This window comes from Asterias amurensis, chromosome 2 (assembly GCF_032118995.1).
Source record: "Asterias amurensis chromosome 2, ASM3211899v1".
NCBI classification, from domain to species: Eukaryota; Metazoa; Echinodermata; class Asteroidea; order Forcipulatida; family Asteriidae; genus Asterias; species Asterias amurensis.
In genome coordinates, this window is record NC_092649.1 from 13176880 (window position 1) to 13188906 (window position 12027).

The window sequence follows — 12027 nt, forward strand, 5'->3', positions numbered from 1 at the left end:
TATCTCGCAACTTCGACGACCAATTGAGCTCAAATTTTCACAGGGTTGTTATTTTATGCATATGTTGAGATATACCAAGTGAGAAGACTGGTCTTTGACAATAACAAAGAGTCAAGTGTCTTTAATATGGAAGTTCCAGTGCCCGTCGAGTTATTCCCCTTAAAGCAGTGTAATTTTCCAAACGTCCGAGCATCAATCTTGAACAAATTCCATATAATACACCTCCCGCCAAATATATAGGACCATTTATCTCAGGGTCTATGTCATCCAAAATACCTGAAGTTGGAAGTCGACAACAACCCCCAGGTCACAATTGGAACAATCTCTACTATGTAGGCCTGTACCTCCTCTTGGGCTTCAAAATCTGTCTCATACAGAATATTTTGAGAGACATTTTGTTTCTTTTTCTTTCTTTTCTTGGGGTACACCAACAAAGTGAAAGCGATTACAAAAGCTCCCGATTCAGGACCCCCCCCCCCCACTTAAACACACATTCTCATTGCAATCCACATCGCGCAATATCCTGTCTTATGGAATGATTGGTTCAGGGCATATCACTTCTAGAGTATTTGATTTAAAAATTAACCCACAAGTAACTATAATTGTCATGTTTTGTTTGAACAATATTGTAGGCCAACTGACGGTGCATGCCTTGAATATTAATGAAATCGAGTGACGTTTTAGAGTACCATCCAAAGTGACTGATCAACGTTTTTGTTTGCCTGCACTGCCCAATACATCGAGCGTGTACACAAATACGTTTATACGCACTCAGTTGATAAGTTGAAACTGGGTGAGACTGAACTGACAAACTTATCAACCTGCTTTCAGCCATTAACGTAATACGCAGTTTCCCCTTCCAGTAGTTTGTATTTAGTTGTCCCTTTCTGGTGATTTTGTACAAACATTTGTGTTATGCTCATTTAAGTATGGAGGGTTGTATCGACTTCAACACAACTACGATGGACAATTACGAAGGTCCGAACGCACACACTGTGTATGTGTGTTCGATTTTAAACATCGTTCTGAACGCTTTGCTGTTGGTCTTCGGAGCTCTTGGCAACATCCTGATACTTCGGGTTTACTGCACAAAGAAACGGAAGACGACCACTCATATCTTAATTATGGGTCTTGCGCTTGCGGACCTTATGGTTTGCCTATCTCTGACAGGATACATTGTTGAGTCAAGTTACACCCTTCTCGGTAAGCACATACCAGAAAACATGTACCTATACCAAAACTACATGAACATTTGGATAGGTGTATCTGTTGGAATCACTGGCTTTATAGCTGTTGACCGATACGATAGTGTCTGCCGCCCAAACAGACGCATGTTCAACAACCGACGAGCCAAGATTGCCATTTTGGTGTCGTTTATTCCATCCGTAACTGCTGAAGCTCCTCTTCTGGTATCATGCATATTTTTCTCATGTAAAGTCACCGTTTTACCCTCATGGGTCATACAAGTTGTGGGGTTCCTCACAACTCTATTTATGATCGGTTTGTGCTACGGCAAGGTGTACATGACAATTCGACGACATGTCAGAGTCGACATTAACACGGTGAGCCATGAACAGTTACCCGAACGAGGTGGTAGGGACACACAGCGTAAGTTGGCTATCGGCATGATAGAACAGCGGTCCAAGAGCAGAGGTTGCCAAAATAACAGAGTCCAACGAAATGGCAGTCCATGCTCCGCCAACCAACCACAAACCTTCCATTTAACGCACGCCACTCCTGTGCTAGTTGTAGCCTCCCAAAACTCAGACGGCACCGCGAGAATCGTCAAGGCGTTAGACAGAACCACAAGAGAGGTGGACGAGGGTCGCTTCGACTCGACGATATTCATCGAGCAGGCCCCCACTCATGTTGGACAAACTGGTATGTTACCCGCCAACAGAATTTCCCACAAACCACGCTACAACAACGCGGTGCTTCACCGAAGAACGACAAAGATGTTGTTCGTAACCAGTGTAGTGTTCTTGCTGTCTTGGCTACCATTCTGGTTGGCAAGTCTTGTCAGCCAGTTTGGCCAATTCGACAATCAGGACATACAGTACATTCTGCAGAGTTTGATACTAAAAACGTTGTTCATAAATAACGCCGTGAATCCCATAATTTACAGCCTAGCAAACAGACGGTTTAGAGAGGAAAGCGGGCGAGAGCTTCGGAAAATAATGGTTACATGTGTGCAATATTAACCCAGCTAACCATATACGTTTAAAAAAAATCATAGAGATCCTACAAACCGCGGGTTGTTCAAACGAATACATTCGTATTGTCAGATTTTGTATTTCAATACAAAACTGAAAGTAAATAGCAACAAATCTTCTTCAAACTGGTTTGACACAACGCTTGGCTCATTTCAAGGTGACAGTCTAAGCGGGGCACTCTTCATCGCAACATTGGCTGGAGTCCTCAATGACGTCAGACAACAAGCTGCACGTCCTGACCCACCAATATCTCCATCTTCTTTACCACTGGAGTCAGCTTACGCTGATGACGTTGACTTCCCTGACGAAGACAGTGAAAGCCCCTCAAGACTAATCCCCCTTACATCCAGGGTCTTGAAAAATTGGCATGTGTTTGTCAATGAGGGAAAAACTGAAAACACCCGTATATACATGGCCTCAAACACCGAAGTTAATTCGGAAGGCATCCTACTCAAAGACCAGGAACCCTGGAGGACAAGCAAACTACTCGGTTCTCTGATGTGTTCTACAGCCGACATTCAACACCGTTTCTGCCTAGCAAATGCAGCCTTCAACACATTTACCAAACTCTGGATGCAACCCCGCAAAATATCCATTACCTTTAATGCATGTTTACAACGCCATGGTATGGTGGCCCTGAAGGGACATCGCATATCGCAAACGTGTGCGCATACCTATGCAATGTCGTGAAACAATTCGCGAATATGTGCGCACACGTATGCAATGTCGTGAAACAATTCGCGAATATGTGCGCACACGTATGCAATGTCGTGAAACAATTCGCAAATATGTGCGCACACGTCTGCGAATATTATTTGCGATGTCGTGAATTTTATTGCATACCATGTTGCATACCTTTGAATAATGGATGCAACCCCGCAAAATATCCATTACCTTTAATGCATGTTTACAATGCCATGGTATGGTGGCCCTGAAGGGACATCGCATATCGCAAACGTGTGCGCATACGTATGCAATGTCGTGAAACAATTCGCGAATATGTGCGCACACGTATGCAATGTCGTGAAACAATTCGCAAATATGTGCGCACACGTCTGCGAATATTATTTGCGATGTCGTGAATTTTATTGCATACCATGTTGCATACCTTTGAATAAAATGTCTAGTGATCTGGGGGGTTTCTTTCCAACAGTGAGATAAGCGGTAGTCATTGCAGCAGTAGTCTTTGTTGTGAGGCAAGCGAGGCGGGTGGTCTTCCTTGGCCTGGTGCCAAGTTCCTGGGTATACACATGCTTTACAGAGGGAGCCTGCTGTAGCGCCACAGTACTCCCTAGATCGGTAACAAATTATCCACAACTATGACATCATCCTAATGGTATGCAACATGGTATGCAATAAAGTTCACGACATTGCAAAACAAATCGCATTCGTGTGCGCACATATTCACGATTTGGTTCACGAGATTGCATACGTGTGCGCACATATTCGCGAATTGTTTCACGACATTGCAAACGTGTGCGCACATATTTGCGAACTGTTTCATGATATTGTATACGTGTGCGCATATATTCGCGATTTGTTTCACGACATTGCATACGTGTGCGCACACGTTTGCGTTATGCGATGTCCCTTCAGGGCCACCATACCATGGTATTATCTGTCTTCATGTACAACTCAAGTAGCTGGGCTGCACCTAAGAACGTGCTCGAGAGGTTAGACACCTGCCACCGTCGCCACCTTAGACGAATTTTTCGATGTCGCCGACCATCCGCGATGTCGAATAGCTTCCTATATAATATATTCGATGTGGAACTCGTCCCTTTGAGGAAGGCAAGGTGGCGCATGCTCGGGCATGTACTTCGACTGGGCCAGACAAAATGAACCAATGAAGTTTTCCATATAAAACATATCTTCTTAACAAAGTTGGCTGTGCAAGTTTCACTTGTTTAACATTCTTAGTAATCTTGACCCTTAAGATGAGGTAAATTGGTTCCTGACCACACATTCTCCTTGCTATACCAAATACGCTGTAAATAAGCGTGTCGTTGCATTAATGTGTTTGTGCCTGACGTATCTGGTCCACGTGATTAATGATCGTACTCTAGTCTTCTTAAGAATGATTTGTCAATACACAATATTGAGACCATGGACATGCTTTTATCTTTTGACGTCTAGCAGAAAATTGCAATTTAGGGAATCGTGCCGTTAATAAAACCTGCCACAGTTTGTTAGCGACCTGGCATTTGAATTGCATTTATCTGATTTCCCATTTTTGTTTGGTCCCGAATGTAGTTTGGCATTCATTAACTACATTGACCGCCTTATATATATATTGTATTTGTTCAGTGTGAGGTAAATTATAAAAGAAAAGTACACAAAATGATTTGTCTGGGTCTACAAAATAGGAATTTAGACATAAAGGGCGAACTCAGGTTTCTAGTTTGTAGTTATTTTGTGCTTGAAATATAGAGAGGACTGTATGCTTTTAGACTTCTTTGAAAAAGTAATATTTTCTTTCCTCAGTAATTCTGTCGCACTGGTTTCACTGCGAGCAAATAAGAATTCAAATTAAAGAGGAAACTTAAAAAATGTTTTTGTTGTTCAGAGCTGATTTTATTTTTAATTTGCCCATTTTAGGGAACGTGTCTTCATTACCTAAGATAGTTATATACTCTTCATTATGAGTGCTGGGGTGGATTTCACAATAGTAGTCCTAACTTAGGACTAGTCCTAGGCAATGCTAAGAGATAGGACTGGTCCTAAGTTAGGACCAGTAACTCATCCTAACTTAGGACTGGTCCTATCTCTTAGCATTGCCTAGGCATAGTCCTAAGTTAGGACTACCTTTGTGAAATCCACCCGTTTATATACTTTATCTAATCAACACTATACTGTTACACAAAACCATGAAGTTTTGTCTGCAGCTAATACGACTACGCCTGCTGAGCACTGGCATGGCCTTGGGACATTTGATAATCAATAAACCTTTATCGTGGGCAAATAATCATTTGTAAGTTATTGCATAACATATTGTGGCTGATGTATGCGCCGTATCACCCTGTAAACCCTTATAAGGTGCTAACTGGCATTGTTCAGCCAATTGTTTCTTGTTCGTCTGCTTATTAAACAGTGAATAGTCCTGCGTAATAATGTTTGAAGATGACAACAGAACTTCGAGAAGAGGAATAACAGTTATACAAAGGTATAACAAAACAATTGTTGCACGCTGTGACTGGGTCCATGGGTTTTGTACACTCTCGGTGGCAAATGGCACCCTCGGCTTCGCCTCGGGTGCCATTTTCCCTCTCGGGTGTACAACGGCTTGGACCCCCGTCACAGCGTGCAACAATTATATTGCTTCACTCCATACCTAGATGTTGACCTTTTTTTTAAAAGTTCACCGTTATATCATTTTTGTCAAATAAGGATGTAGGCCTACTGTCAATTTGATAATTTTACAACATTTTGTATTATTCACTCTGAATTATTGTGATCCGTACGACTGTGTTACCCCCCCCCCTCCAGATAAAGGACTATGTCTAACTCGAGAGGCAGACGAACATCAAAGCCATTGGGCAAAGACAGCGACCCACCAGATGGAGGGTGGGGCTATGTCATCGTCGTGGCGGTCTTTATCGTGTACTTCTTACAGGCCGCACTGACGAGATGTGCAGGGGTTCTTTACACAAGCTGGCAAATTGACTTCAACTCTAGTGCTGCTGAGACCGGGGCAATAGTCAGCATTATGTCCTCCTCTGCATATTTTGGAGGTACAGTTAAACCTGCTCGTGACACAGGACACCCAACAAATGCATAACGTAATGAGTTACGGTTTAGTTAAAGACTTTTTGTAAACTTACACGATCGGCCATTTTGTGAAGTCAAAAATTTGACTCTACAAATTAGTGTGCCGCCGTAACACGACGTACAAGGAAGGAAAATAGTGCAATTTCATGGCATTTTTGTGTGGAGCATTTATATTCTACTTTTACAATATCTGTATAACCAAGTGCATTTCATAACAAACTGTTTCAAACGAATTTTAATAGACCAACTCGCCCGATCCAAGGCAACATGTCCCTGTAAGCAGGTCTCCTCAACTTACTGTAAACGCGCATGATCTCTCATGCCTACTAGTAATAGTTATAACAGGAGTTGAACAAAGATGACTCTTGTGGGGTACATTGTTTCAGTGTGTTAAAAAACAACCAAGAGCACTCCCGTATTAAGCTCACGCACGCACACACACATGCATGTTTATGGTGTCAACCGAGGACTTCTCTTTGTTCTCCCATTGTTTGGACAAAAAACTTTTTTTCTTCAGATGTTCCCATTGGTTTTGAACACAAAATCTACCGAGGACTGTCCTTGGTGTGACTTTTGTCCCAGATCCCTTTTGTTAAAGTCCTCAGTTGTAGACATGCCCGCACACGCAAGTTTGTTTTCTAAAGGAAAGGAAAAGAGAAAAGAAAAGTGGCCGGTTCATCTGGCGCCCTATTTCACTTTCTTTGTTTAAATCAAATTGCTTCTTTCAACATACTTCTTCCGGGAAAAAAATAAAAAATAAAAACCAAACAAAATACACCAGCCTTTTGCAATGTGGACTATTATGCTATTACACGTGCTAACGATCAGTTTTTCTTCTTCTCCTGTAGTATAATATATATTCAACTATTAACGTCATATTACTTTGTGTGGTTTGTGACAGCTATTGTGGCTAGTGTGGTCTTGAATCGTCTTGGATGTAGATTTGCATGGATGTGTGGCGGTTTTCTTATGTTTGCTGCTCTGATTTTAAGCTTTTGGGCCACGACTATTCTTCAAATGTATTTGATAGGCGCTGTCACCGGTAAGTTCACTTTAACCCGCGTTCTAAAGTTCCCGCGATTCGGCATTTTGTAAACATAGCACTCTAAGGGTCCAATATAGACCTTTATCACGCTGTCCCATCTTGGTCATGTTCCCTGTTCCCATATCAGTAATGAATGCTAACATTCATTGCGCAAATATGGCACCAGACCATTATTTCGTCCAGCCTCAGTTTGGTTACAATGAGTTGGAATGGAGTAAAATCAAGGTGGCCACCCCGTGATTAAGGTCTAATAGACAGGCTTTGATAAAGAAAATTCATTAAGGGTTTTATGAATTTGTCATGAGTTATAACAATTTAAATTCCCGAGTGCGTAATATTTTATCAATTTTGTACATCGCCTTGCCCCAATTTCATGAAGCTATTAAGCAGTAAATGCTGCTTGATAAATTTCCAGCAGAAATTGAGTGGGGTACCAGTCACAACCATGTAAACTTATTGTAACTTGGGCTTGTAACCTGTTTCGGTGTTTCAAGCGTTATGAATGGAGCCCTGTGCATGGTTCGCTTTCGTGACGTAAGACCCCTGGATCCGTTGACCTCTTTACATCCCTGAAACGTACAAGAAAAATTTAGCGAATTACTTGCTCTACCAAATTGCCAACGGCATCCTCAGACAAAAGCAATTTGCATGCTCAAAAAGAATTAAAGCTGAATTGTTCACTTAAAGACAGTGGACACTAATGGCAATTGTCAAAGACCAGTCTTCTCACTTGCTGTATCTCATCATATGCATGAAATAACAAACCTGTGAAAATTTGAGCTCATTCGGTCATCGCAGTTTTGAGATAATTAGTGGGAAAAAAACACCCTTGTCACAAATCTGAGGTCTCGAAATCAAATTGGAGGAAAATTACTTCTTTCTCGAAAACTACATTACTTCAGAGGGCGTTTCTCACAATGTTTTATACTTCACCCTCTCCCCATTACTCGTTACCAAGGGTTTTATGCTAATAATTATTTTGAGTAATTACCAATAGTGTCCGCTGCCTTTAAAGGTTCCCGCTCAAAAGAATGCTTTCACAACAATAAGCCATTTGCTTGTAAGATTTGAATGTGTTTGATCACAAGTTTGAGTTGAGACAGTTGCTATGTGATTCGAAGCAATCCTTTGCGTAGTTTAACATAAGAGACGGTGAATACACATTCACCCTGAATGAAGGTGTGTGGCACAATAGATTGGTACTAGGTTTGCTCATCTGGAGGTTGCTATGCAAAAGCCTGCCTTGAACCATTTGACATAGCAACTGTCCCTATATAGTCTGAGAAGTTCAAATGTAAGCGGTAAGTTGTGACTAAGCAAGTCATTGCACCAGACATTATTCAAATCTAACTCGCAAATGGCTTATTGGAAAAGTGTATGGTGAGGCTATGTACAAAACTGTATTTACTGTTTGGAATATTCTGTTTGTTACGGCAGGGCTTGGCATCGCACTATGTTTTACAGCTGCTGGGGTTGCTCTTGCGCAGTACTTCAATAAGTACTTTGCCAGAGTCAGTGGTTTTACGTCTTCTGGAATTGGTTTGGGTATGATCGTGACACCGCCTCTACTTCGTGTACTCCTCGATATGTACGGATGGAGGGGAACCATGCTCATCATGGGTGCAATATGTTTAAATGTGTGTGCGGTTGGCGCCCTATATCGTCCTCTAGGGCATGCTAGGACTACCAGACATCAAAATGATTCTGAACTGTTGGATGAAAAAGGCTCCGGACGAGTTTTTGTAGACAAGGACAATCGTTGTTCGTCATTCATGAGTATCATTCGCAAGCTGTTCTCTGAATTACGACTGGATTTACTCGTGAAGAGCTATCGGTTCACATTGTACTGTCTTATGTACATAGAGTTATCAATCGTGTATATCGTGTATGTGGTGTACATCATGCCCATGGCTCTGGACTATGGTTTCGAGAAAATGAATTCTACATTTCTTCTCAGTGTTATGGGCTTTGGAAGTCTTGGGGGTCGGGCCGTAAGTGGCTTCCTTATCAGACCGAATGTATCAGCTGAAGCCGTGTTCGGTTTTTCCCAGTTGCTCTCCACTATCGGAGTACTTTGCACGCAGGCAGAGGGAGGCGGGGGACTGGTGGCCTCAGCGTGTTTCATGGGCATCGGCACCGGGATGTCCAGTGCAGTCAGTATAGTCCTTCTTCGCAAAATTGTTGGCCTTCGCAACTTAGCATCTGCGATTGGCATATTCTACATGCTTGGAGGCATAGGTGATCTGGCAGGGCCCATTATTGCAGGTAAGATCTATTTCTTTCTTCTATTAAAGGCAGTGGACACTATTGGTAATTGTCAAAGACTAGCCTTCAAAGTTGGTGTATCTCAACATATGAATAAAATAACAAACCTGTGAAAATTTGAGCTCAATCGGTCATCGAAGTTGCGAGATAATAATGAAAGAAGAAAACACCCTTGTCACACGAAGTTGTGTGCGTTTCGAAATCAAATTCGTGGAAAATTACTTCTTTCTCCAAAACTATGGCACTTCAGAGGGAGCTGTTTCTCACAATGTTTTATACCACCAACCTCTCCCCATTACTTGTCACCAAGAAAGGTTTTATGCTAATAATTATTTTGAGTAATTACCAATAGTGTCCACTGCCTTTAATGCCTAAACCCACAGTCACATGACTTGTAAAGAAATTATGTGTTTGTATCATACTCAATCAGTAGACATTTCCTAGCTGGATATCAGTATCATGGTTGAAACTATCGTATGGAACATTCACAAAATGTTACGTATAACTAACTGTTTATCTTTAATTTATGCATTTGTTGACCTAATACTGTGTAGGGGGTTAAACATTATCTCTAAAGACTCACTGGTAAGAAATGACCCTGTATTTAAGGGACCTGACCGGTTTCTGGATCAGGCTTACACGGAAAGTTGTTATATTTATGTAAATCAGTTTGGTATCAATTAAGAAATCTGGGCTTTATCCGTAAATACTTAACTCGTTCTACCACAAAAAAAGATTGTTCATGCTCTGATTTCTTCCCGGTTTGATTATTGTAATTCTCTCTTCTGTCTTCTACAACAGAATCAAATCTCTCGTTTGCAACGACTGCAAAACACTGCAGCTCGGCTGGTCACTTTGTCCTCCAGGAGAACCCATATCACTCCGGTTTTGAATGCTCTTCACTGGCTCCCTGTTCAATATCGCATGCAATACAAATTACTTCTGCTTGTTTTTCATTCTTTACATGGTTCTGCTCCTCAGTATAATTGTCAATTAATTACCCGTTACAATCCTTCAAGATGTCTTAGATCATCCACTTCGCCATTACTGGTTGTTCCCCACACCTACAACAATTGGGGTGACAGGGCTTTTTCTCATGCTGGTCCTTTACTTTGGAATAATCTGCCTCTTAATATCCGTAACATGTCCTCATATTCATAAGTTCAAAGAGGCCCTCAAAACCCACTTTTTCACAGCTGCTTTTCATTAATTTTGTGTTTCTTCCTTGCGCCATGAGCATCACTTGTGGTGGATACCGGCGCACTATAAGTGTTCATATTATTATTTATTATTATTATTTTGACTAGGCTTCTGCATCATTTTTACGCAGTTTCGGGTCAGTTTGACGCACATTTCAGGTCACACTGACCGAGAAATGGATCAGGGCTCATGTACCGTAAACCTGGGTAAATACTGACCCGGGAGTTTTCAGAGTGTCGACGTGGTATTAGATTGTGTCCTCCCAGGAGCTTCAGTGCCCAATGCGGCGAACTGTGTACAGATTTGTTCTGATAGTGCCCTCTTTTGAATCAACCGCCTTCTGCTCATGCTAATTTCCCAATAGACTGGTCCCCTTTCTTCATCTGCAATGTTGGATAAAGACATATATTGGTATTTCATGCCCAGCGATTTAATTGACCAGATGAGCACGTCGGGGTTGACCCGGGTAAGCTTTTAATCGAACACACACAGTAGCTGACAAGCTACATCACTATGGACCAATCATAACACTGATATGGAAAGCCTTCGTCACTGCATGTCTATCCAATGAGACCATTGTGTTTGTAAGGGCGGTTCCTGTTTTCATCACTGCGGATAAAAACAGGGAACCGTTATAATGTTGTCATCATGTGGGGCAGAATCTCTGAGGACTGTTTTTCTATGACACTATAGAGGGTTTAGAGTGCATTTTTGACCAATCTACCACTTTAACGCATCTACATTGGAACCCATAATAGGCAATAATTTAGCAACCAATAACTCTTCAGTTTGTATACCATTTCTACATTAAGGTTGGATGTACGACGAATTGGGGAGATTAGTGCTGTGTTCTACGTCTAGGCAATAATTTAGCAACCAATAAATCTTCAGTTTTTTTACCATTTCTACATTAAGGTTGGATGTACGACGAATTTGGGAGTTTAGTGGTGGTGTTCTACGGTTTGGCGGGCTTGCAATTCATAGCAACTCTGCAAATATTCTTGATGCCTCTTTTGAAAAAACTCGAACCTGGGATAGAGGATGATGACGGACAACCTCAGCCGGTTCAGGTATAACACTTTCTGTTGCAACATCACTGCGGCAAGTTTTGTGAACCATTGTTGGCCAACTATAGGCGGCCTTAACAACTAAAGTCTAATTGGTAAATGCTCTAGTTGCAAAGGTCGTGGGTTCGAATCCCACTCGAGTAACATGCCAGTTATTTTTGTTTTCACAGAGCTCGGGAAAGTATTGAATATACAGTGCTAACACACATCGGTGTATAGGCCTACGGGTAAAATCATAATTAGTAACCAATTCTCTCAAATAAGCCAAAATAACTGGTGAGTTGCCACCCAAGAGAATTTGAAAGAAGATTGGACATTCTTGGCAATCCAGCCACAAATTTTGTGAAACTCGAGGCTTTTAGAAAATGTCGGTCATTATTATTAAAAGAGAGAAAGAGTGTGATTTCGGGTAGAATGAGCAATGTAAATAATACTTATAATGTGATTTTCTCTTAAGCACAAACTTACA

The 12027-nt window shown here is 41.6% G+C and overlaps 2 protein-coding genes across 2 annotated transcripts; both read left to right on the top strand.

Annotated features, from left to right (window-relative positions):
• The first annotated feature begins 929 nt into the window (after positions 1-929).
• On the top strand, positions 930-2201 carry LOC139949634 (D(2) dopamine receptor A-like). The gene has a single exon (XM_071948080.1). It carries the CDS (start codon positions 930-932, stop codon positions 2199-2201), a length of 1272 nt encoding a protein of 423 aa, XP_071804181.1.
• Positions 2202-5709: 3508 nt separating this feature from the next.
• Positions 5710-12005, top strand: LOC139949639 (monocarboxylate transporter 12-like). The gene is made up of 4 exons (XM_071948095.1): positions 5710-5944; positions 6883-7023; positions 8464-9291; positions 11407-12005. Exons 1-4 carry the CDS (start codon positions 5710-5712, stop codon positions 11565-11567), a joined length of 1365 nt encoding a protein of 454 aa, XP_071804196.1. The 3' UTR covers positions 11568-12005.
• Positions 12006-12027: the final 22 nt, after the last annotated feature.

Coding starts and splice junctions, on each gene's coding strand:
- LOC139949634 (XM_071948080.1), top strand. CDS start 930: ATGGAGGGTTGTATCGACTTCAACACAACTACGATGGACAATTACGAA.
- LOC139949639 (XM_071948095.1), top strand. CDS start 5,710: ATGTCTAACTCGAGAGGCAGACGAACATCAAAGCCATTGGGCAAAGAC. Junction 5,945..6,882: donor CTCCTCTGCATATTTTGGAG/GTACAGTTAAAC, acceptor GGTTTGTGACAG/CTATTGTGGCTAGTGTGGTC. Junction 9,292..11,406: donor GGCAGGGCCCATTATTGCAG/GTAAGATCTATT, acceptor TTCTACATTAAG/GTTGGATGTACGACGAATTT.